We start from the raw sequence: 24,295 nt of genomic DNA, 5'->3' as shown, positions 1-24,295 counted from the left end.
CACTATTTTTCTACATTGTGCTCCTAATAAGAGTTGAACACCTGGTGATTTACCTGCTCTGGGGTTGTGTATAGAAGAGTGATTGTAAGCTTCGACGGCAGACTGTCATCACTGTGGCCTTACATGTGATAAGTTCTCACTAAACATCTAAAATATGATAGACATACTAGGCACCACCCAACTGTAATCACATTAAAATGTTTCTATTTGTCAATAATACACACCGGAGGCCCTAGGCATGATGATGCTAAGAAGGGAAGGGCTTTGCCCACGTGCACTTGAAGGAGTGTAGGGATGGGCACCCAAAAGCTTAGGGCTCTAAAATCGGAATCCCCCGGTCCAAACAGGAGAACAAGTGCGCAAACCTCTGACCAATGCCATGTATTGGCATCAACAGTGAATACAAATCACTTACCAGTTAGTTTAGTTTCCCCAAAGACTGGAGACTGAGGCAAGCCACGTGAAACCAGTCTTGTTTCCAAAAAAGTCTCCCCTAGGTTAATGACTGTACTCCAAGCTCCAAGGAGTACTAGGGAGCCACACAATACCCCACATATGTACTGAAGAGTCAGGAGACCTGGGTATTATACCACCATCACCGATTAGCTGGAACAATGTACAAGACAACCACCTTAAGTTCCCAATTCTTCATCTGTTAAAGAAACTGCACCATGTTTATGGAATCAAAGCTAGAAGGGATCTTGAAGGTTCCTTCTACCTTTAAATTCTATGGGCACAATTCTGTTCTATAATGGTACAGTGTAAAGAGCAGCACCAACCCTGTATACAGGAAGAGGACTCGAGTTCAAATTCTGCTTCTGATGCTTACTATGAGTGTGATCTTGGTTAAGTCACTAAATCTACTTAAGCCTTAGTTTCCTCAACTGTAAAACTGGGGGTGGGTAGGTGTTGTCCAAGGCCCCCATCAGTTCCAAAACTGTGACTCTAAGATTTTTCTAATATGGTTTCTTAAATAGTGAGGCTAACCTTAACACTCCTGTGCAGACACCTAAAATAGATCCCAGATGGCTCCTTGCCATAGTGCTTCAAAAACTTTCTTCTTCTCATTAAACACCCCTAGAAACCTCAGGGCTTTTGAAAGACAAGCAATCAATAAAGCCTATGATTCTGGCTGCAGAATCTTCTTGGTCTTGCTAGGTGGTGGCCAACATTCTGACCAAAAGACAGACATTTTCAGACCCTGGGAATTTGAGGGCCAAACCACATACTATTTAGATGGTGCTCTGTTGACCAGGTTCCTTCTAAACCCAGGACCCCCAAACAAGGAGAGACATCACAGTAACTGCATCAAAACTGCAGACAACTAAGAGTTGTTCATAAAGAGATTTAATTATTTAAATTGCATAAGGGGGCTAGTACATTTAATCTCCACTACATCACAAACTGCTAGAGTGTTTTTGCTTTTGTTTTTTAAAACCCACTAGTTCTAACCCTCCCTTAGATTGATGGCTGCAAAATGAGAAATGTTACCAAATGGCCATAGAAAGGGAAGTAAGCAAGAGAGCTTGTTTTCTGTTTGTCAGTGGTCTCCACCTTAAAACAGAGCTCTTTTAACTGGGTGTGGAAAGGGGGAGAGGGAAATGGTGATGAGAGGTACAGGGACCCCACCCACCCCTACCCCACCCTGATAGTCAGAAATGACAGTGGGAGGAACAAGAAATGGGAAGGCTGTAGCTCCCAACTTGTAAGTGCTCAGCCCCATGGAAACTAAACTCTCCTTCAATGTTCACTTCTAAGGCCCATCCGTGGCGAAGAAATCCCTCTGGATTCCTTCCTAACCTCTTGTCCTTAAGACTCCAGTTTCTTTTTCAGTTTTAGTAAATACAAAGAAAGCAATTCATCAGATGGAACCAAGCTGGGGATCAGGCATGATTGCCAACATTCTGAGAAAGCCTATCAACAGCGTGGCTTTCAAGGACAAGTCCTCTTCCCTGGAGAGTATAAGCCACCATGGGAGGTGGGAGGGGTCAGGGGTCAGAGGTGAGGGGTGCAGCAATAGCGCAGACGGAAGGGCACAACACACCAGAAGAAACCCATCTCCAGCCCCTGCAGATTGAGGCTTACTCTACAGCAGTCTAACTGGGCAGAAGCAAGGCAAGCTGAAGGAAAAAAAGGTTAAGAGAAACTGCATTCTAAGGGCTCTGAATAACCAAGATTTACTATTATGTCATAACCAAGGATTTATTCCACAATATAAACTGCAACATTTGATACAAGCTACCCCCCCCCTCCCCAAGGGGGGAAAAAAAAGAGAAAGCGAAAATACAGCTGTGGCAATTACTTACAGAGCTGTCTCCCTTCTACATCACTAGTCCATCAGTGACACTAGAGCCTAAACGTCTGCGTCCCATACATTAACCCAATGCTAAATCACCACCACACTGTTCAGAACGTTTTTAATTCCAGCCACTGAAACCAGACATAGAAGTTATTGCTCAGATAAATAAACCTAATCTATGGCAGGGAGGAGAAAGGGGAAAGGCAGGAGTCAGAGAGCAGAGCAAAACAAAAACAAAAACCCCAAAGTGAAAAACCAAAAGTTCCCCCCAAATGGTAACAGAGTAAACAGGAGAGATTCCTCAAAAGAGGATTTACTGGAATTTCTGGTGCCACTCTGGGCACTGAAGCCAAGCTGGACTCATAAGCCGGTAAATCCCAGGCAGAGGTATGACTTTAATGCTGTCCATGAAAAGGCGCCAGCTTCACTCCCTTCTAAATTGGTGGAAACCCTGCAAAAAACAGTCAGCATTTCAGACCTCAACAACCACAAACAGCTCTTAAGGGAAAAATACAAAAAGTGTCAAAAAAAATTTTTTTGTTAGTTTTTTTCTTTTTCTTTTTTTTTTTTTCAAACAGTTCTGGAAAAATGATCCCATGAAGAATAGAAATAGCACCGTTTACAGGCTGGCTCTAATACCAGTCCTGCAGCTTTGCTGAGAAATTGCAGAAATCTTCTCGGAGTCCTGAATTACGTAAGTGGGGGGGTTTGTTTTTGTACTGTTTTGTTTTTTACTTTCGGTTCGGTGCGTCCTTCACAGTACAGCGCACACAGATGTAGTCTTCCTTCTCTGCCATCTCTGGAGAAACACCAACACAGACCTGATGAAACCACTGATTGCAGCTGCCATCACACTGGACCCAGTCCACCTAGTTACAAAGAGCAGGGAGATGGGATTTTCAGAGGGGAAAATGAGTTTCAAAAATGGGCGGGCCAGCGGGCCAGGTTCAGGAGATCTAGACTGTTTCTAACTAACCCGCCAATATCCCACCACTGGGATCTCTGGCACAACAGTTAAGCCAGATGTACCGTAGCTGGACCACTAGTCAGAACCAAGTCAAAGCCATTCTTCAAGTTGTGACTGCTCTGGGGTTAAAACAGTGCTTCCCTGTGGTGGGTAAGCATTAAAAAGCAATATGACAGCATCCCTCCCACCTTCTGAGCACCTGGATGGTGAAAGCTGGAAGAGGAGGCAAGAAAAGGAAAAAGGGAAGAGCAAGAGTTTCTTCGAGAAAAGGGAGGAGACCCAGTTACGATGGTAAGAGCAGAGAGATCAGTAGGGGTAGGGAGGAGCCATCGACTTCGATCAGCTCCAAGCAGATAAGCAGAAGAGAGAGAGACCCAGCGAGGTCTAGCTTACAGGGTGTCTGAGTTAGGGGGTAGGTAGCACGTCCTCTATGGCCCAAACCTCACTGACCTCATCTCCTTCTGGCTGTAGGCAGCTCACGGCCGGGCAGATGGCATCTTCATCCTCAGAGTCCTCCTGTTCCGAGTATGATGTATCTGAGGGCAGGGACTGAGTTTCAGTGGGACGGGCCAATTCATAGCTCCGTTCTTTCTCTTGCTTGAGATTGTTCATGTCCTTGGAGTGGCTTAGTTTGATTTTCTTCTTTTTAGGGGTCCGAGTTTTTTTAATTCGCTCCCGTCGCTCGACAGACAAACCCTCTCTTTCCAGTCGTCTCTTCAGTTTTCTCTCAAGATTTCCAATTCCATCTCGTTTCCCCCGGCAGCAGTCATTCTGGAAAAATGTGAAGTCAAGATTAGCTTTATGATTTCCCAACTAATCCCCTTTGATATTTGTACCAAAATAAAGCTAACTATCATAGCTAGAAAGAACTGTATGCTGGAACCCATGTAATACCCAAATATTTGGACCTCCTCCCTAACAAACCAGGGTAGTTTGAGTTTACCTTCTCCTATCTCTAATCTGCTAATACTGCTAATCAACTAGTAAAATCAAAGTAAAAGAAGGTATCAGACCAACAAACAGTTGGTTAAATAGTCTCTGAATAATCAAGAGATGGCTGTAAAAAATGCTATCTTAAAAATTAGTTTATGTTTAAATATGCACATTTACCCCATCTTTAGAATACAAATTTCTCACAGCAGAAGTCTTTACTTCATCCCAATGGTTTTAATGATACATAGAATTCACAGATAAACAAACACTCTACCAGAACAGCTTGGCATCTTCAACTTATCATCCTGGAGAACTGCCTAAAGCCTAAGAGGTTAAGTAGTTGCAATCCAAAATTAAATCTCTTTGAAAGGATAAATATAACTATGTACTTTAACCTCAATTATAACAGGTTTTATTTTTAAAACACAGATTTTAGGGGGAAATCTTCTACATAATAACTGAACCAACATGGTAGATACTACCTTTTAATACAGGCTCTCTTATTCTAGTAAATACTTGTCAATTTTTGCCTGGATCACCAACCCACCTCCCACTTAAAAAAACACCAGGCTCAAGACTCCATCCTTTATGGATCTCTTGAGATTTCCATATTAGTGTGTCCATCCCAACAGTATTGTTTGTCTTGGAAGTTCTTAGGGGGCAAGACTGACTACTGGAGTACTAGTAAGAGAAATATGAGAAAAATATTCTCTATAAAACAACTGAAAAGAACATCTCTCTTCTACAAAGCTGTGGGGGGACCTCAGTGGAATCAGCCCTACAGATCAATGTGTCTAGCCCAGGGTTCTTAACCTGGGGTCCATGAATAGATTTCAGGGGGTCTGTGAACTTGGATGGGGAAAAAAATTAATTTTCTTAATTTTCACCAAGCTCTAACTTAGTGAACTGAAACATGTTCTTCAACTGCTTAAAAACACTGCTCTGGAAACGAGTCCCTGGGTGGTCACCTGATTTCCAAAAGAACCCCTGGTCTAACCTCAATTATAGATTCCAGATGAATTAGCAAAATGAAAAACAAGTTTACAACAACTATATCCAGCCACACACACAAGCCCTTCTCCAAGTTGCATGTCTTTATGCCAAAGGCCCTTTTTAAGCTATATGCATAAAAAAGGGGAGAAGGAGGAAACAAAAAGAGAGAGACACAGAGACAGAGACTAGTCAGGTCCAAAGATGTTAGAAGATGTGTCCCAAGTCACAGAGTGAGTCAATGGTGGAAGCAAAGGGGTGAACCCCATAACTGATGCTGTAAGTCCTGGCTCCAAATGCCACCCCTGGCCTTCACTTATGGCCCAACTCCCCATTCAGGGAAGTCCTTCTCTTGGTACTCAAGTAGAATAGACCTGCTAGTTACAGAACAGGTGAATGACACAGAGCTTATCCCCCTCAAGCCTGATTCTTGCCTTCTCACTGGTGAATCCAACAGGTGAACCCCTGTCAGGGTGCTGTGCTGGGCTTGGTTTGGTGAGTAAAGTCTGGTAGATTTCTTGAATCTCCGGCAGAGAGACCTGGAGCAACTGAGCTTCTGTTAGCAGCTCATCCACATCAGGACTGATACCTATAAAAGGTCAGAGAAAATAAATCTCTTATCTTGCTTATTCTTCACTTTTCCTCCAAAACTGACTCCTCCTTCAGAAAAGACTAGATTCTGTAGCCTCGAATTAGCGCTTAATACATTGAGCTGGCAGCCCCAGATCTGCACAGCAGGAACTAGTAAAGAAACCACGCTATCAGAAAATACTATAAAGGCCTAGTTTGAGGGTAAGGAACAGGATTCTAACAAGCGCTCCAGATATTTGGAAAATTAACGTATTATTTTGGAAAATGAAGATCATGTAGCTGTGAATCACAGATTAACCACTACAACATTCCAAAAAGTAATTAATAAAAAGCCCCCCCCCAGCTCCTTAACATGTTTAAGGGAACAATAAACTTCAATTATGACTCTAAAATGAAATAGGTCAAGGCCTTTTAATTAGGCAACTGGTTAACAGCAGTAGAAATATAAGACAGGATTGCCTGTAACTCCTCTATCCCAAACCCCAAAATGAATGGGAGTATACAAACCATGGAGGGGGATGCAACTTCGTCCAGTTGAAAATGGAGAGTGTAAGTAGGAGATTCTGTTGTCCCAGTCATGGGGCAGAGAAAAGGACATTGCACCAATTGTCTGTGAAACCTGATAGGAGGAAAACATTTTGTAACAAGACTTTCCTAGCACAGAAATAATTTCATACAGGCCCAGAGATGGATGTGGATCAGGTTGTCAGACTGACAAGAGGGGAACAATGACTTGGTTGCCCCAAACTGACTGTCTTTGGCACTTACAACACTGGCTTTTTGAATCTAAACAAAAGGTCTCAGATATCACTAAAGGGATTAAGCCTTTATTCCTGGCTTTACCTATCTTGACAGTAGTTACACTGTCAAAACAAAGGATCATTTTTCTTTATGGGACAGACTCAAACTAATCAACTCTTTAGTGTACAAATGAAAATTAATTAAAATTTAAAACGTCAATTTACCAGAGCAGTAGTTAGATTTACTGACAAAGATAATGTGCATATACTCTGACAAAACATTTCTGAAATTACTAAAGAGCATTTATCTTAAAGTAGTCATAGCAAAAGGAGTGGGATAAAGGTTTGACCACAAGTAACTTGAAGCCACCTCAGCTGCAATCTTCCTTACTTGTAAAAAAAAAGTAAATTCTTAGTATATTCCCAAGGAAGTGAAGAGAAATCCAAGGAACTAAGTAGTCAAGGGAAATCATCCTTGGGGAAAGGGCACAAACTCAGCTACTGTCCAAATGAACTTAGGGACAACTTAAAAGAGACTGGAAAAGTACACTTTTGGGGTTTCTTTTTATAGCTGCCATCTATATAATAGGAAAGAAAAATCTTTCCTATCCCAAGTGAGTATTAGTGCCATGCTTTTAGCAAAATGCTATCAGGAGGGGCAGCTAGGTGGCACAGTGGATAGAACACTGGCCCCGACTCAGCCCAAACACTTGACACTTACTAGCTGTGTGACCCTGGGCAAGTCACTTAAACCCAACTGACTAAAAACAAAAATTCTTTAATAATTAAAAAAATGCTATCAGAAGCATCAAATGTTATACTGGATCACCTCTGCTCTCAGATAAATGGATGAGAAAATAGCACTAATGTGTGTTTTTGTCTTTAAGAGATGGCTCCTAGGAGGAAAAAAAGGAGGGATATATAGGAAGAAATCCTGGTAATGTATAAAAAGCTATTTGAAAACAGAATGGAGTACAGCAGAACTTTTTTCCATTCTACTTCAGGCTGCTTTGTATGGGAAGTATGGAGCTTAAGAAATTACTTTAAAATGAGCAATATTGTATAAAGGGAAAAAGTATACAGACTAACAGATTTCTGTGCAAATTTAATAGGAAGCCACTTGAAATCTTACTACTCATTAGTGGAAAACTTGAAACTGCTCTAAAAAAACAAAAAATAATGAAGGTCAGTCTACAGAAAACTGCCTCACAGAAGCAGATGAATCCATAGCCACATGGATAAGCATATGCTTCAGGAAACAGACAAAATAAATTCCACAGAAGACATTTCTTTGAGAAGGGAAGGCAGCAGCAGCGACAACTCACTGAGAACACACAACACACAAGTGATCCTCAAGATGATGCTCCAGAGCTGGGGGACCACCCCAGCAACATGCACACAAGTCAGAAGGGCTTGCCAGATTCTGAAAACCAAAGTCTGAGCCTACCTTATTTGTCTCTGGCACCTGGCCTGTCGAGGTCTGCCATCTGCTGTACAACAGTCCTGACCCTGCTCGGTCTAGTACCAATTTTAGGCTTCCTGAAGAAAGCATCTGCTGTGCTCTATGCTGCCAATTCACGGTTCTTTCAATCATATACCGAAGAGCATCTCCTTCAGGAAGGCGAACACGGATGCGCTGAAGGGAGGCCAAAAGGGGCAGAATTTTCTCTAATGGGGGTTTCTCAGATCTCCGACAATATGGACAGAGCCAGACGCGGGGCCCTTGTAAGATGCTAGGCACAGCCACACAGGCTGTGTGGAAGGCATCTCGGCAAAGTTCACACTGAATCATAGGTGCAGCTGGGGATTTGTGACATAAACAGATTTTGATTTCTAAGTCTTGGTTGGATGACAGTAGTTTCCCTTCATTAGCTGCTCTCAGGGACTGCAAGGCCTCCATTTCCTTTAGCCGAGCTTCGCCAAGTGTTGCCATCTACAAGGAGATTACCACTGAAGCTTTAATGTCAGAGCAGGGAGATTCCTGCTCCCCAACCCCACATCTTTCAAGGGCAGATGCTCCTAGGAGACTTTTATTTTACATTACTTCTCACATATTAATCCCTATATTTGTTTCCTTTACCTTTTCACCTTCTAAACATCCCCAAATCCTACAACATAAATTCTTCAAGTTCACTTCTTCCTACTCTTCATAAACCCACAAAACACTATGTCAATATAAAATGCTGGTATTTACACACAACTCCTGATTTGTTATCAAAGTTTTCATTTGTCCTATGTATCTGATTTAGATAGTGAGCTTCTAGGAAATCTATCACTTGCTAAGTGTCTCTTACTGTTTTAAGTTAAATAAAACCGGGGTGGGGGGAGGGGGGAGATGGGGTGAAAATCTGGAACTCAAAAACTTGTGGAAGTGAATGCTGAAAACTAAAAATAAATAAATTTATACTAAAAAAAAAGTTAAATAAAACTAGTCCTTTCTCACAATTCAAAAGCAGCAAAAACAAACAAACAAACAAATAAATAAATAAATGAAGGAGATGGTTTTTTCCCTTGCTCAGCAGAAATTAGCTTAGTGGTTAATTTGCTATACAACTGTATACTAATTTTTTTTTAACTGCCCTTTCCAATCACAATGTTTCAATCCTCTCTTTAAGAGCTCCTAGACTACAGGAAAATCCCAACTAGTGTGAGTAAATCCATTCCATTGATTTAAAAAAAAAACCCACTAAGTTTACGGTACTGGCTAGACACCTTTCTGAGCTCTTATTGCCCATTATAAGCGATGATTTGAAAACCAGGTTTTTTTATCTGCTTAATAGTAGTAGTTAACTTGATCTTCCAACTAAGATGACTTCTAATCCCAAAGTCAGTACTTGTACATTAACAGCCAGAATTACTATAGTACTCTGAAAGAGGAAGAATTTTTAATTGAATTTTTCTAACTCTTAATCTAATCTAAAAAGTTGAACACCTCACTCAAAAATAAAGATACAGTTCCTGGAGTAAGCAAATATTCACTCCTAGATTGATTCCAATCCCTATACAAGTACCCCATTATAATGTAAATCTTCAATCAACAAGACTCCAATGACTGTAACCAGCCATGAGCCTGACACAAACTATCCACTAGGTGGTCAGTGAATCCTCAGGCCAATGAACTGTAATTTCAGTGCCTTTGCTGACAGGAAAAAGGATACAATGTGTCTGAAAGAGCCGACAGGTTGGAAATGAGAAGTTAACATTTATAAACTATAAAATAGTCCCCAAAACAAGAGATCCAGATCCCGGTCCAAACCTTTTTTTTTTTAATAATAACAATGACATAATCTAGAGGCCATATCCATAACATTGGTCTTCCAAAGCACTTTCCAGGTACTCTCATCTGCCCTCCCAATATCCCCACTGGAGAAAAAAATCTTTTGATTGGAGAAGTGAGGAACCATGGGTGTGAAATGTCATGTTATGCTGTCAGTCATTGTCTGGTCAGTTTGTTTCGCTCAAATATTTTTTCTTGTTACATGTTGAGTGGGGAGAGATTCAGAAATGATTATGATAGGAAAAAAAGGTACTTTAGTAAAACTTCAAAAAAATCACAAATGGGGAAATGAAGAGAGAATGACATACCGCTGAAGCTGTCTCTTTACTTTCAGTCAAAGCTCTTTCAAGGTCACTCAGACTCTCCAGTCTTGTGTTTCTCTTCTTTCCACTTGGAATAGGTTCTTTTAACTTTCTCTGCTTTCTCTTCAGCCCCATCGTACCCACATCACACCGAGGACAAAGAACCTAATATGAGTCCAAAGCAAAACATTTCAAAATGCGACTGTCATCAGGGAGACACAAAATGAAGAACAGAGGAAAAAAATCTAAATCTAGACCTTGGGTTTTTAACCGGGGGTCTATGATCCACCAAGGCAACTGTGTATTTCAAGGAGGGTCAGCGAACTTGGATGAGAAAAAAAAATTACATCTTTATTTTCAATAACCTCTAACTAAAATTTAGTATTTCTTTCAATTACTTAAAAACATTATTCTGAAAAAGGATGCAAAATAGGCTTCACCAGAGAGGAAGAGGGACCCATGGATACAAGAAATAAAGGTTAAGTGAGAGACTGGAAGCCCACAGGCAGAGCTAGATAATGTCTAAAAAGTGCACTCCTTGCAGGGTTGGTTCCATATTAGGAAAACTATCAGCATCATTGAGCATATCAACAACAAAACCAACAGAAACCACATGATCATCTCAATAGATGCAGAAAAGGCTTTTGATAAAATACAACACACATTCCTATTAAAAACACTAGAAGGCATAGGTATAAATGGAGTCTTCCTTAAAATAATAAATAGCATTTATCTAAAACCTTCAGCAAGCATTATATGTAATGGGGACAGGCTAGAAGCATTTCCAATAAGATCGGGGGTGAAACAAGGATGTCCATTATCACCACTGTTATTCAATATTGTACTGGAAACCTTAGCTTTAGCAATAAGAGAAGAAAAAGAAATTGAAGGCATTAGAATAGGAAAAGAAGAAACACAGCTATCACTCTTTGCAGACGACATGATGATATACTTAGAGAATCCTAGAGAATCAAGTAAAAAACTACTTGAAATAATAAACAACTTTAGCAAAGTTGCAGGCTTTATATAAAATAAACCCACATAAATCATCAGCATTTCTATATATTACCAACAAAGCCCAACAGCAAGAGATAGAAAGAGAAATCCCATTTAAACTTACTGTAGACATTATAAAATATTTAGGAGTCTACCTCCCAAAACAAACCCAGGAACTCTATGAACACAATTACAAAACACTTTTCACACAAATAAAATCAGATCTAAATAATTGGAAAAACATCAGTTGCTCATGGGTAGCCAAGCTAATATAATAAAAATGACAATCCTACCTAAGCTAATTTACTTATTCAGTGCCATACCAATCAAACTACCAAGAAATTATTTTATAGGGTTAGAAAAAAAATAACAGGATTCATTTGGAAAAACAAAAGGTCCAGAATATCAAAGGAACTAATGAAAAGAAATGCAGGGGAAGGTGGCCTAGCAATTCCAGATCTTAAATTGTATTATAAAGCAGCAATCATCAAAACTGCTTGGTACTGGCTAAGAAATAGGGAGGTGGATCAGTGGAATAGGTTAAATATGCAAGACACAGTAGTCAATGACTATAGTAATTATATTTGATAAACCCAAAGACCCCAGCTTCTGGGATAAGAACCACTCTTTGAAAAAAACTGCTGGGAAAACTGGAAAAGAGTATGGCAGAAACTAGGCATAGACCCAAATCTCACACCATATCAAAATAAAGTCAAAATGGGTTCATGACTTAGATATAAAGGCTGATACCATAAGTAAACTGGGAGAACAAGGAATAGTTTACCTATCAGATCTATGGAGAACAGAAGAATTCATGACCAAACAGGAGATAGAGAACATTATGAAAAGCAAAATGGATAATTTTGATTACATTAATTGAAAAGTTTTTGCAAACAAAGCCAATGCAACTAAGATTAGAAGGAAGGTAGAAAATTGGGAAAGAATTTTTACAAGCAGTCTCTCTGATAAAGGCCTCATTTCTAAAATATATAGAGAATTAAGACAAATTTATAAGAACACAAGCCATTCCCCAATTGATAAATGGTCAAAGGATATGAACAGACAGTTCTCAGATGAAGAAATTAAAGCCATCTATAGTCATGAAAAAATGCTCTAAATCGTTATTGATTAGAGAAATGCAAATCAAAACAACTCTGAGGTACCACATCACACCTATCAGATTGGCCAACATGACAAAACAGGAAAATGATAAATGTTGGAGAAGATGTGGGAAAATTGGAACACTAATACATTGTTGGTGGAGTTGTGAAATGATCCAACCATTTTGGAGAACAATTTGGAACTATGCCCAAAGGGCTACAAAAATGTGCATACCCTTTGATCCAGCAATAGCACTTCTAGGGCTATATCCCAAAGAGATCAAACAAATGGGAAAAGGACCCACATGTACAAAAATATTCATAGCAGCTCTTTTTGTGGTGGCAAAGAATTGGAAATTGAGAGGATGCCCATCAATTGGGGAATGGCTGAGCAAGTTGTGGTATATGAATGTAATGGAATACTATTGTGCTATAAGAAATGATGAACAAGCTGACTTCAGAAAAACCTGGAAAGACTTATATGGTCTGATGCTGAATGAAGTGAGCAAACCAAGAGGACTTTGTACACAATTAGCAGCCACGTTATGCAATGACTAAGATTGTTAAACTGAACCCTTCTCAGCATTATGAGGATCTAAGACATCTCCAGAGGCCTCGGGATGGAAAATGCTGTCCACATCCAAAGAAAGAACTATGGAAGTCGAATCGCTATCACTTATTTTTACCTTCTGTTGAGTACTGTTTTCTCTTTCTGATGTTTCCTCCTATTGGTTTTAATTTTCACTTACAACTTCACTAATGTGAAAACATGTTTAATGGGTATGTAAATGTAAAGCCTATATCAGATTGTGCGCCATCTTGGGGAGGGTGGGGGGAGGAAAAGGGAGAAAAATTTTCAACTCAAAAGCATATGGAAGTGATTGTTGATAAATCAAAATAAATTAATAAAAAAATTTTTTTTAAAATGCATTCCTAATTTCCTTTCTAGAGGAAGAGGTCTAGGGACAGAGTGCCCTAATTCCATGATATTCATTAAAATTGTTTTGATCCTTAATTAATCAATAGTTACTAAGGAAAGGAAGTGTACAATATATATGACAGATAATCAAGACCACGAAACTAAAGCTTTCTTTGCCTCTCCTGGCAATGCATCCCAAACCAAACCATCTTTAGTAGGAAGAGAGATACATCATGAGCTTGGTGGATACAAGGTCAGCCACAAAGTCAAGAACACAGAGTTTCAAGTCTTGCTCCTGACACATGGACTGTGCAGTCCTGGGCACATCCCAACCTCAGTGACCCAACAGAAGCTAGAAAATAGTCTCCAGTTCAAAGAGGCAGGTGGAATCTCCTCACAAAAAGCTTTCTATACAAATGAAATCACAGATCTAGACAAAGTCAATAAAAAGCAAGAAAAAATATAGAAACTCTGGCAATCTGGAGAAACTAATCCACAGGCACTCTGACAAAACAGATTTTCTGGAGAAGGTAACTCAAAAGCACTAACAGAACAAGGTCAAACTGAAGATCTAATGACTAAAGGCCAATTAGAGTTATATGGGGGAATAAAAAGTATTTCCTTCATCAAACTGGTATCACAGACCTGGTCAGCACGTACATTTTAAAAACTGTTCAGCGTAAATTCTGCATCTGTACTAGGGAGGAAAAAAACACCTTCCACATATAAGACACAAGTCAATAATGCTGACGTGATATATAAATGGCAATACATTTTATTGAGCCAGGAAAGACACGGGTTGCCTGGTTTCAAGTTATCTTACCTCCAAGAGGGAGTATGGAGAATTTTCCATCAGAAAGGTATTGGCTGCACATTCTTTCCAAGACTGAACCTCAGCCACTAGGGACTCTAGTCTTGGCAAAGAATTCAAATGTACAGGGATCGATCGACCTCGTGAAACAAGTTCCATTAGTGTGTCTAACACTGGTACTCGTCCTCCAGCCTAATACAATCAAGAAAACAGATATTAAAATACAAGATTTTTAAGCAAGAGGGGTTTATTTTTTCAGTTTATTCTTCAGATTGGGAACAAACATGACCCTTAACAAAGTGAAACATACTACTAGGAGGGGACAGAAGGAAAGAGAGTAAATTGTAGTAATATGGCTCTGAGAGATAGCCACCCAATTCCCACAACAGTACAGGATTTTAGGAAATGGCCTGCATCAACTCCAACCTATTTGTTCAGTCATTTCAGTCATTTTCAACTCTCTGTGACCCCAGTTGGGGTTTTTTTGGCATATGTATTGTGGTGGTTTGCCCTTTCCTTTTCCAGCTCATTTTGCACATAAGGAAACTGATGGTGATACGAGCTGCTATGCTAGATTTGAACTTAGGAAGATGAAGCCTAGGTCTCTATCCACTGAGCCAACAAACTGCCCCACAGCTCTCCTCAAACACACATGGACAATACAAAGTAGTACAGCAAAAAGATTTAATTCCAGAAGATTCAAGAATTTGATCTAATCTTTGTACAAATAACCTACACTGAAAATGAAAATAAAAACATTTTTTTACTGCTAAATGTGAGTCACATCCCTGAAAACAGTGATTGAAGAGCAGTTTCCACTATTACTTGGGATACACCAGCAGGAGATGTTTTTGCCTTGATCATCCTTGGAGAAACTGCTGGTCCATATTTGTCAGAACCAGCCAAAACTCCTGGAGGTAAGAGAACTTTAGCTGTGCTCCACAGAATCCTCAGCATACCTTCTGAAAAGCAGCATTTTTGCAACAAGCTGTACATTTTCAGAATTTTTCAACCTACTGATCCCATTGTGCTGTTTTTCCTCTTCTTTTTCGTTTTTAAAAAATATTATTAGTTACATGGGAAGAGGGAGACTGAGGATAACCATGATGATATAAAAAACAGAACACAGCAATAAAAGCTTATTTTAAAAAGAAGAAGCTTCATGAAATAAATGTAATCTTTATGGTTCCCTCATTTGGCATCACATCCTCTTCTGTGAATATCTAAGTAATAAACACAACTCAGCTGAACCCCAAAGGCTTCTTGTTTCTGTCAAGCCTTCTAGATATGACCATGAAAGAAATCAATGGCTTTAGGATAAGATTGTGTGCTTCTCTTTAAAAATTCAGTTATCACCCTGTCCCCAGTGATGAAAAATGCGTACTCAGCAGAACACTTTGGGTGACATTTACAGAAAGTGCTGGCTGATGGCTAAAGGAACTAGAAAAGAGTGGGACATGTAGTGGCAATGTTTCTAGAGGGCTTTAAGGCTGGCAAAGGGTTTCCTCACAATAATCAAATGAGACAAGAGAGTTAAAATACACTCAATACTTAACACTTGCACATTAAACTTTCCTGACTTCAAGCACTATTAGTAACCTCATTTTCATTTTTTCATTGGCAACCAGGTACATTGTTGGCTATGAGCAAGCAGTAGAGGCATGATGTGGGCAAGTTTATATCTACGAAAGGAGGATAGTATTCATAAAAGCATTCATGAATCCACTCCAGAAAGTGCTAAAGTAACTTTTTAAATGGATAATAATGGAATTGAAAAAAATGGGAAAAGCAGCTAAGTTTTCAGGTAAATGAGATGGTGGTTATCCTCTCACTTGACTCCCACCCCTCACACCATGCTGGTGGGATCACAAGCATCCCCAACAACCAGGCCCACCCCCACTGCATCTGGCCCCCAGAGAGCTACCTGGGAGTTCACAGCTCTTTAGTGGGGACCAGGGACTCACCTCAAGGCAAGTGCTTAATGGTAGGTTGCCCTTTTCCCTTTTTTACTTCGGGGGAGTCTGACATCGCCACCCCTACCCTTCCCCATCCCATTCAGCATTGCCTCTCCTCTCCCCAACATTTTATGGGTTATTTCATGATTACTGTGTTAGGAAAAGTGCATATTACCAGAATTAATGTTTTATTATGAAGAACTATATGCAGAAGTATTTTCAGCAATTTCTAGTGAAAAATTAAGAGTTTTTAGTGGTCACAGCAACCTACTCTATTTCCCACAGGTTCAATGTATCAACATTCTTGTTTTTTACTTTTGTGCCATGTTCTAGGAATGTTACCCCAACAAAAGTTGGGGACTAACTGAGCTATTATTCCCATTTTACAAACTAAGCTACGAAAACATTCAGGACTTGGTCATGACTACACAGCGACTGATTTGTTAAGTGCTGGGGACCTGGGATATGAACTTGATTTCAAGCTCAGGGTTCTTGTTCCAGTCATACATATCCAACCCCATTTGGGGTTTTCTTGGCAAAGATACTATAGTGGTTTACCATTTCCTGCTCCAGTTCATTTTACAGATGAGGAAACTAAAGCAAATGGTTAAATGACTGGCCCAAGTCACACACATGGTCTGGGGCCAGATTTTAACTTACGAAGATGAAGCCTGGGCCTCTATCCACTGCACCACCTAGCTGCCCATAAAAATATAAACAAGTGGCCCATTAGGGATCAAACCCATAATCTTGGCATTACTGGCACCAAGCTCTAATCAACTGAGCTAACAGGACCCACTCTGGGGCCAAAAGTGTGTGTCCTAGTGAAGAGCAGTTATAACTGTAGCACGGCTACTTCCTTGAGAGGGGCTGAAGTTGGTAACATGGATCTAGACAAAAACAAGTCATTCTACATAAAGGCTGTCATGAGACATGGAAGTAAATCTTACAGAGGATCTAAGCTGGTCTATTAGCCAAAGACATCAGGGTTTTCAGAGGCCAAAATGAGGCAGATTACTATGAAACTGTCCATTCTCAACACAGCTGCCACAGTTCTGTTCAGCTGTACTATGACTATATCCACCTAGAAGTCAAAACTACTTAGTTTTCTTGAAGTCATACTAACGAGTATCCTCAAGCGTGAACTACACATCCATGATGGTCATACTAATATCTTTTAGTACTCTAGGCATTTTTGTCTGTTGAGTTAAACTTACTAGGTTTACTCTTACAAACTCCTTCTTAAGTAAAAGACAGAGAAACCTAAGCAATAAGCAATATATTCAAAATTACTAGTCATAAATTAAATTCTGTTCTCTTACAAAGTCTTAAGATGTACTGTATAGGTAATTTAGTCTTAGTTTAGGCAAACCAATTTATCATTAATTGCTATGTAATAAAGCAGAAATGTATCCCTTTCCCTTTGGTAAATGTTATCAATGAATGTCATAACCTTGTTTTTATTACAAGTCTGACATTCAGAACTTGAAGTTATGGAAATCTCAAATTTCTTTGCTTTCTGTATTCAATATAGTCCTCTAGTTTTACGTCGATTTCATGTAAGTATGAAGCAAACATGGGATAACCAAATCGGCTGCCAGCTCAGGTCAAAAATACCTAGTTGTATGTAATGATTATAAGGATTGTAATGATGACATATCTATGCAAAAGTGGCCATTCTGAGATGGCTTTATTCTCCTTTGCACTGCTAATTTCCCCTCAGCAAAGGAATTTCAGTGTTTTCATTTGGTTACCTTTAGAGACTGCCTCTCCCATTTATAATCTGTCAATCTAGCTAGCAGGCCCATTGGCTGACTTCTCCATCCAAATAAAATCAATCTCTACAAAGTTTCAGCTGCTAGAAGCAATGATTTCATGCAATGATTAATAACAATCGACATTTACATGACACTTCATAAATTTTTAAAAATGCATTATTATGCCTATTGTTTTCATCTGAGGCTCACAAACAACCTTGACAGATACAGGCTGCAGGTATTATCCTTATTGCACAGATGAAGACATTCAGGCTTGAAGGGGGTGGAGGGCCTTGTCTAGAGCTTCAAAGCTACAAAGTGTCAAATGCTGGAGGTAAACCCAAAAATTCCTGACCTAGGCCACACTTCTTGAGCTACAGCCAAGCAAACTGCCTTTCCAATCTTTCATATATTCACAGTAAATCCTTAAATAGATACAGTCCATGCAAGGAGGATCACTTAGCAAATAAACAAAAGTGATTATTAGGATGAAGAAAGTTTAGTCTTGTTTTCCCTCCTTTCTCATAAGTTCAAAACTATCAGCTCAAGAAAGCCAGGGAAGATTCAAAGAAATAAGCCCTCTGAATTTATCAGCTTTAGGTAACAGTTGTCACAAGGGCTTAGACAAAGTAAAATAACTTAGAATGAGGCAGCATTTCTGATTAAGAAACTGAATGCTATGGTTGGATTTTTCCATCTTACTATGAAGTCCGTTTTTATTAATTTCCTCTCAAAGTCTGTCAGATGGAACTTGACTTGTCCCCATATTTAGAGGTGAAGTTTAACAATTTGCCTAGCGCTGCACATTTTGCACTGAGATCTTCAATCTGTTTTCATAAATACCCAAATAATTTCTAATCATTAAAATTTTTCAAGGCTCTTTTTACGCACTACATTTTATATTTTAACACAGAAGAGTCCCTGAAAAAATGCAAAGATCCCAAGACAACTCTGAAGGACTCATCATAAAAAATGCTATCTACCCCCAAAGAACTGATGGTGTCAGAATACAGATTTGAAGCATACTTTTTTAAACTTTATTTTTCTTGAGTTCTTTTTCTATGTTTTCTTTTACAACATGACTATTATGGACATTTTGCATGACTACATATGTATAACCTATATAGAATTGTTTGCCTTCTCAATGGTGGGGGGATTGGGGGGGGAGAGTATTTGAACTCAATTGTAAAAACATACTAAAAATCGTTTTTACATGTAACTTGGGGAAAACGAAATAAATGATTTATTTTTAAACGCACAGATCCTACACAGGCAAATATTACCTCCTGCTTATCTCTACAACAGTGGAGCCTTTAGTGATACTAGAGGGCGCAGGTCCTTGAGGACAATGTCTTGCTGTTCACTGACCTGGATTTAGGTGACAAGTTAATGGTGGACTTTGTATTAACGAAAAGCTGTATTTCTTGCCTTTTCCAGGTCTTGATCGTGGCTCAGTAGGAAGTAAGTCTACATTACAGAACATTCAGAGATAAACTCCAAACCCCCAGCTCTTCTCACATTAATGATCTAATGGGCTGGAGTTACTCAGAATAAAGTTAAAGAGAAGTTAATGGTATGACTACTACTGTGACCACAGCAATCAGATGCATGGAAAAGTTCATACAGAGTAAACACCATAGTAAGACATGTAACTATATCACTTTGGTAGTAAGTTAAACTCTTTTGTTCCATGAAACTATGCATACCTATTAGATGCAGTAGATCAGTCAGGTAATATATTCTTTAGCAACTACTAACACATGGTTATCAAGAAAATTGTCATTCAATAATGCAGTGTTTATGTTCTTTGGGTCTGATACAATTCAAATCACCAAACCTGTCTGACTTCAAGTTCCTGATAATCTACCAAACTTCTAAACCTCCCACTCTCTTCATCCCTTTGTTCTTTTGTGCCCCACACTCCAATAGCTAGTGATTACCACAAACTCAATCAGAAGAAACAGGGATGAGGTTTAACAGGAAAAAACAACTAGCTTGAGCAAACATAACCGGCGGGGGGGGGGGGTGGCAGCGCGTGCGTGCAGGGATGGTGTACTCAAGTACAAGAAACTAGCAAGAATGTTTAACTTAAGATTCTATGTGACCGTTAATGTCACCTTTACCCAAAACTTATACCATGCTGTATTTAAACCTTTATAATGGCCTCTTGTCTTAATGTAGAAGGAAACTGAAAAAAGGTACGTGGCAGATACACATAGGGAATGAACAGAAACAGAACCATAATTGGGGTTTTTCAAAGTTACACCAACCTGAAGGGCTTCCACTTCCTGAAGCCAATCTCTGGCTTTCTGTACAGCATCTTTCAGAGCAAGGCCATTTGGAAGGTATGCTGGAATCTCCTCAATTTCCTTGACTGCTGCTGCAAGACTGTTTAATGAGTGTCGTGGTCTATGGAAATGAGATATACAATCCATTCAACATCTGATGGATCACATTCATTTTACCCACTATAATCAGAGGACAAGCAAACTTGGTAGTACAAACAACAAAAATCTCAAGTCCGTTCTGTGGTATATGCTTACCAAATCAAGTGATGGCTGACTGTCTAGAGCAGCCCTGAACAGTAGGTGGGGTCCAAAATTAAAACAGGCTAAAGTTCTCTGAACCACAGAAAAGTTAGACTAGAGACAGACTGATAATGGCTGATTGCTGCAGGTCACGTGACAAACAAGAGTGCACAGTGGCAACCCCACCTTTTTCAAAGACTGCACAAAATCCTTCAGTGGGCCAAATGTTGGGGGGCTTGGTTTTTTTTGGGGGGGAAGAGTGGTAGCGGAAAGAATAGAAGAAATGACACTTGGAATAGTGCCTTGTTCTTGGCTCTATGATGGTATTACTGAAAAGCTCCATCTGAAGGATAATTTGGTGATAATTCCCTCCACACTAAAGTCATGCACAGTCTATACAGAAAGGTATAGGCCAAGATGGGTCAACTTAGAGCCATTCACAAGGACAACAGGGTAGGAGTAATGCTGTAGCCCCTCCACTCTCCTTAACCTTGAATTCCTACCCTGAGGAGTCTATATCCACCCACTAACGTCAAGACTCCAGAGAACAATTAAGAAATTACTTATAAGAGCACTGGGGGGAAAAAAATCAGACAATAAAGACTTCTAAAATCCTCTGGGACATGGACAAAACAGAAAATCAAGTGGGAAGGTCACATAAATCTGTTGGTTGATCGAATGTAGAAAATATTGGTGGCTAGTGGGAAAAGCAGCATGTGGAGTTTACTCAATAAAGTGGTAGGGAGAAACAGGATCCTGCAGTTCATTTCTGTAAACAACCTGATGGCAAGAGAACAACACTAGATTCAGAGTCGAAATGTATTTGAATTCTTATTAACTGACCACTTCTCTAGAGTCAGTTTCTCCCCTGTTAAATTAGGGGTTCAGACTATCTGACTCTCATATCTGTTTCAGCTCTAAATCCCGTGAGACAATATAACATGCATTCAATTTATTTGTACTTAAATGTGATAAAGAAGCTGGTGAAACAGCAAAATACTCTTATACCTGATTGTCAATGCTTTAAGTTAAAAAAAAGTAATCTGAAAATCAAGAAATAAGCTCAATTCCCAAGTACATTAGTATTTTTTGTCCTGTTCCCTGGCCAGAAATGATATTAGTAAAATCAGGCTGAAAAGCTCGACCAAGCAATAGCATATGGACAGACTGCCAAATCTTAAAATTAAAAAGCCAACACCATCTAATCCAACTGGACTACCTAGTCCAATTCAGAATATCCTGTACAAACTTACCAAGTTATGCTCTGAAGATTATCACTATCAATAAGTAGCACTGTCCATGTTTGGATAAGTCTAATTATTAAGTTTTTCCTTACACACTTATCATCACAACAACGATCAATTTGTCATTCAAGTTGTAGCTTTTAAGTTTTGTTACTTGCCATTTACTCTCCCTTCCAGTCCCAAAGAGACGAATAGCAATATCGAACAGTGGATTTACCTAATTTAGAGAGAATTCTATAACAAAAATCACTTCAAACTATGAATTCGCTGTCAGAGTCCATGGAGAATAACAACCAATAATGGATTCAAAAGCACCCCTTACCTTAGGGTTTTTCTTTCTAGCTCAAGTACAACAACAACAGGACTCACCTCCCCCTGTGTGCTCCAATACTGGGATATTAGATGACTGTAAAAACATAAATTCTCATGCCAAAGTAAATACTGATTCTGCCCATTTTTAGAATTCTTTACCTCCCATTTAAACACTGCCATCAATGGAGAAAAGATGAAATTGGGTGTCACCTGGCCTTGATGAGGCTCCTGGCTTTGTCATCCCAATGTTCTGACACAGTAAGCAGCTCCTGTAGCCTCGCCATGGCCTTCTCCACTGCTGAGTAGGGGGCCAATCCCACTCCCAAATCTATGAGACGTCTCATATCATCCAGGGTGAGGGAACTGGGGTCTAAGCAAGCTCTGTGAACTTCCTCTAGCCAGCGGGCCTGTTCTAGACGGATACGCATCTCAGAAAGCTGTGGAAGCTCCACATCAAATTCAAAGCTGACATCCAATAACTCCTGCAGCTCAGCAGCACTGGGCATTTCTTCTGATAGCAGTTTCTGGCTGTGCTGTTGGAAATCTTCCACCCTATTCAAGAGATCCTGGAAAATATGAGATGGAGAATTAACCACATACTCAAAATACCTTCAAAACTCTTAATAACCCAACTTGATTTCACCTCAAACTAATTTACTAAGTATGTATATGGCTAGCAAGCTTCTGATAGAGAGGTGATAAACTCAGGATGCACACTGAGATATCTATTTTTTTTTAAACATGGCCAATGTGGGAATTTGTTTTGCTGAACTATATGTAAATTCTTACAAGAGATGTGTATCTCCCCTCACCACCAACCACCACCACTGGTTAAGGGAGAAAATAAATTTTTGTTAACTGGAAAAACAATTTAAATTTTTTTAAGTGCACAGGAGATGGATAGGAACTACATCCCTGATTTTACTGGTTTGAGAACTTCCAGACAAGGAAACTCCCCCTCCATCTCCTACTGCAGGGCAGTCTTTTCAATCTAAGGTTTAAAGAGCTGAAGAAAGCCCAGACAGGGATTAAGTAACTTTTCCAAGGAAGGTCACATTGGCAGTATGTGTCACAGGTGAGACTTAAGCCCATGTCTTCCCGGTTTTGAGGCCAGCTCTCTACTCACTATAGCATTCTGCCTGCCTCTACAGGACAGTAATGAGTACACGTCATACACAACAACCACTCACACTCAGATAGCACAAACATTATCCTCCAAAGAGGACATCTAATTCTTATCACACCAGTGAGCAGATTTATGAGAGAAAACCTGATCTCCACCACCCACACCTATTTCGCACCTTCAGGAGTGGTGTTTGACTGAGAATGCACGGAAGAGCGTACAGCTGTTTCACAAACAGTCGGAGCTCATTGACTGTCAGCTGATTCTGAGATTTCCCTCCACCAGAACGGTACCTGCAAAAATAAGCAAGAAGTCTCATTAAAACAAACATCCATGAGACGGGAGCTTCTAGCATATTAATTTACAGCCTATTCCAAGCAAAAACTGTATCCATACCTAGTTTGCCTTTTGCCATTGAGCAGCTGCTGTGCCACAGATGCACACTTATCGGCATCCTGTGTGACTAAGCGAAGATGGCGCAAAAGATCGTTGTCAGGAAATTTCTTTATTTCAGATTCTTCTATCAGAGCCTTAAAGTTGATAAGGCCTGGAGACAACACAAGGATATAAACAAAGAGATTTTCTTAAATAATAATAAAAACGTATGTGTAATACTAATATATAAGCAGTTACCCTGCCATTGGTGCCTATTTCTTTAGCCCTATCTTTTATTTCCCCAAATAAGAGCACAGAATGACAGATGTCACATATCTAACAGCACTTCACAATGCCTTACAAACAGGGAAAAGTTACATTGGGTTTTATTTTAAGTCTAGGGCTGACCTTCAATATACATCATTGGAAGTGAAATGTAGGGGCAACTATGTGGCGCAGGAATAGAGCACCGGCCCTGAAGTCAGGAGGACCTGAGTTCAAATGTGGCCTCAGACCAAACACTTACTAGCTGTGTGACCTTGGGCAAGTCACTTGACTCCAACTGCCTTTAAAAAAAAGTGAAATTATACTTAAATTGTAAAATTTTTAAAAGTGTCCATTATAAAAGGCAGAAAATACAACCCTCTCTAGTGGACCAACCTGCCTCCTTACATAGGAGACTTCAGTTAGCATTTTTTGTACATAACAATCATAAGATACCTCAATTCCCTTAGAGAGGGGGAGAATTCTGGGGGACAGGTATGGTGGCACAGACCTCAAAAAAGGATTATGGAAGTTGGGAGAGAAGAGAAACCAACTGCTTTTGAGGACAATAAGCTAGTACAAGAGGAAAAGAATAATAAAGACCTTACTTTCAAATAGTTCTACACAACGATAAGACATCATTTCACTCACTTAATCAAATGAAATGCTTCCCTTAAAGTCAAGGTATTAAATATAATTCTCTCCAGTCCTCGTAAAATATGTACTAGTGCTTCCAGTTGTTTTTCTAAGATCCCATATACAAATATAATACCCTTCACCCTTTAGACTATAAGTTTTAAGATGTTTCATCC

At 39.6% G+C, this 24,295-nt stretch overlaps 1 protein-coding gene across 2 annotated transcripts in view; it reads right to left on the bottom strand.

The window, feature by feature from the left end:
• Positions 1-1,331: 1,331 nt before the first annotated feature.
• KDM5B (lysine demethylase 5B) overlaps positions 1,332-24,295 on the bottom strand; it is a 75,582-nt gene continuing 52,618 nt past the window's right edge. For both annotated transcript variants that reach the window (XM_078156416.1, XM_078156417.1), the window contains 11 exons: positions 23,241-23,391; positions 23,023-23,137; positions 21,932-22,287; positions 19,908-20,046; positions 13,938-14,117; positions 10,106-10,264; positions 7,968-8,453; positions 6,288-6,399; positions 5,624-5,778; positions 3,717-4,037; positions 1,332-3,168 (listed from right to left, as the gene is read on the bottom strand). In XM_078156416.1, coding sequence (XP_078012542.1) covers positions 3,031-3,168; positions 3,717-4,037; positions 5,624-5,778; positions 6,288-6,399; positions 7,968-8,453; positions 10,106-10,264; positions 13,938-14,117; positions 19,908-20,046; positions 21,932-22,287; positions 23,023-23,137; positions 23,241-23,391 — 2,312 coding nt within the window. In that variant the 3' untranslated portion in view covers positions 1,332-3,030. The remainder of the gene's footprint in view (positions 3,169-3,716; positions 4,038-5,623; positions 5,779-6,287; positions 6,400-7,967; positions 8,454-10,105; positions 10,265-13,937; positions 14,118-19,907; positions 20,047-21,931; positions 22,288-23,022; positions 23,138-23,240; positions 23,392-24,295) is intronic.

The sequence above is a fragment of the Phascolarctos cinereus genome, unplaced genomic scaffold (genome assembly GCF_003287225.1).
Source record: "Phascolarctos cinereus isolate Bilbo 61053 unplaced genomic scaffold, phaCin_HiC Scaffold_5;HRSCAF=322, whole genome shotgun sequence".
NCBI classification, from domain to species: domain Eukaryota; kingdom Metazoa; phylum Chordata; class Mammalia; order Diprotodontia; family Phascolarctidae; genus Phascolarctos; species Phascolarctos cinereus.
Note: the sequence above shows the minus strand (reverse complement) of the source record. Positions and strands in the feature narration are given on the sequence as shown.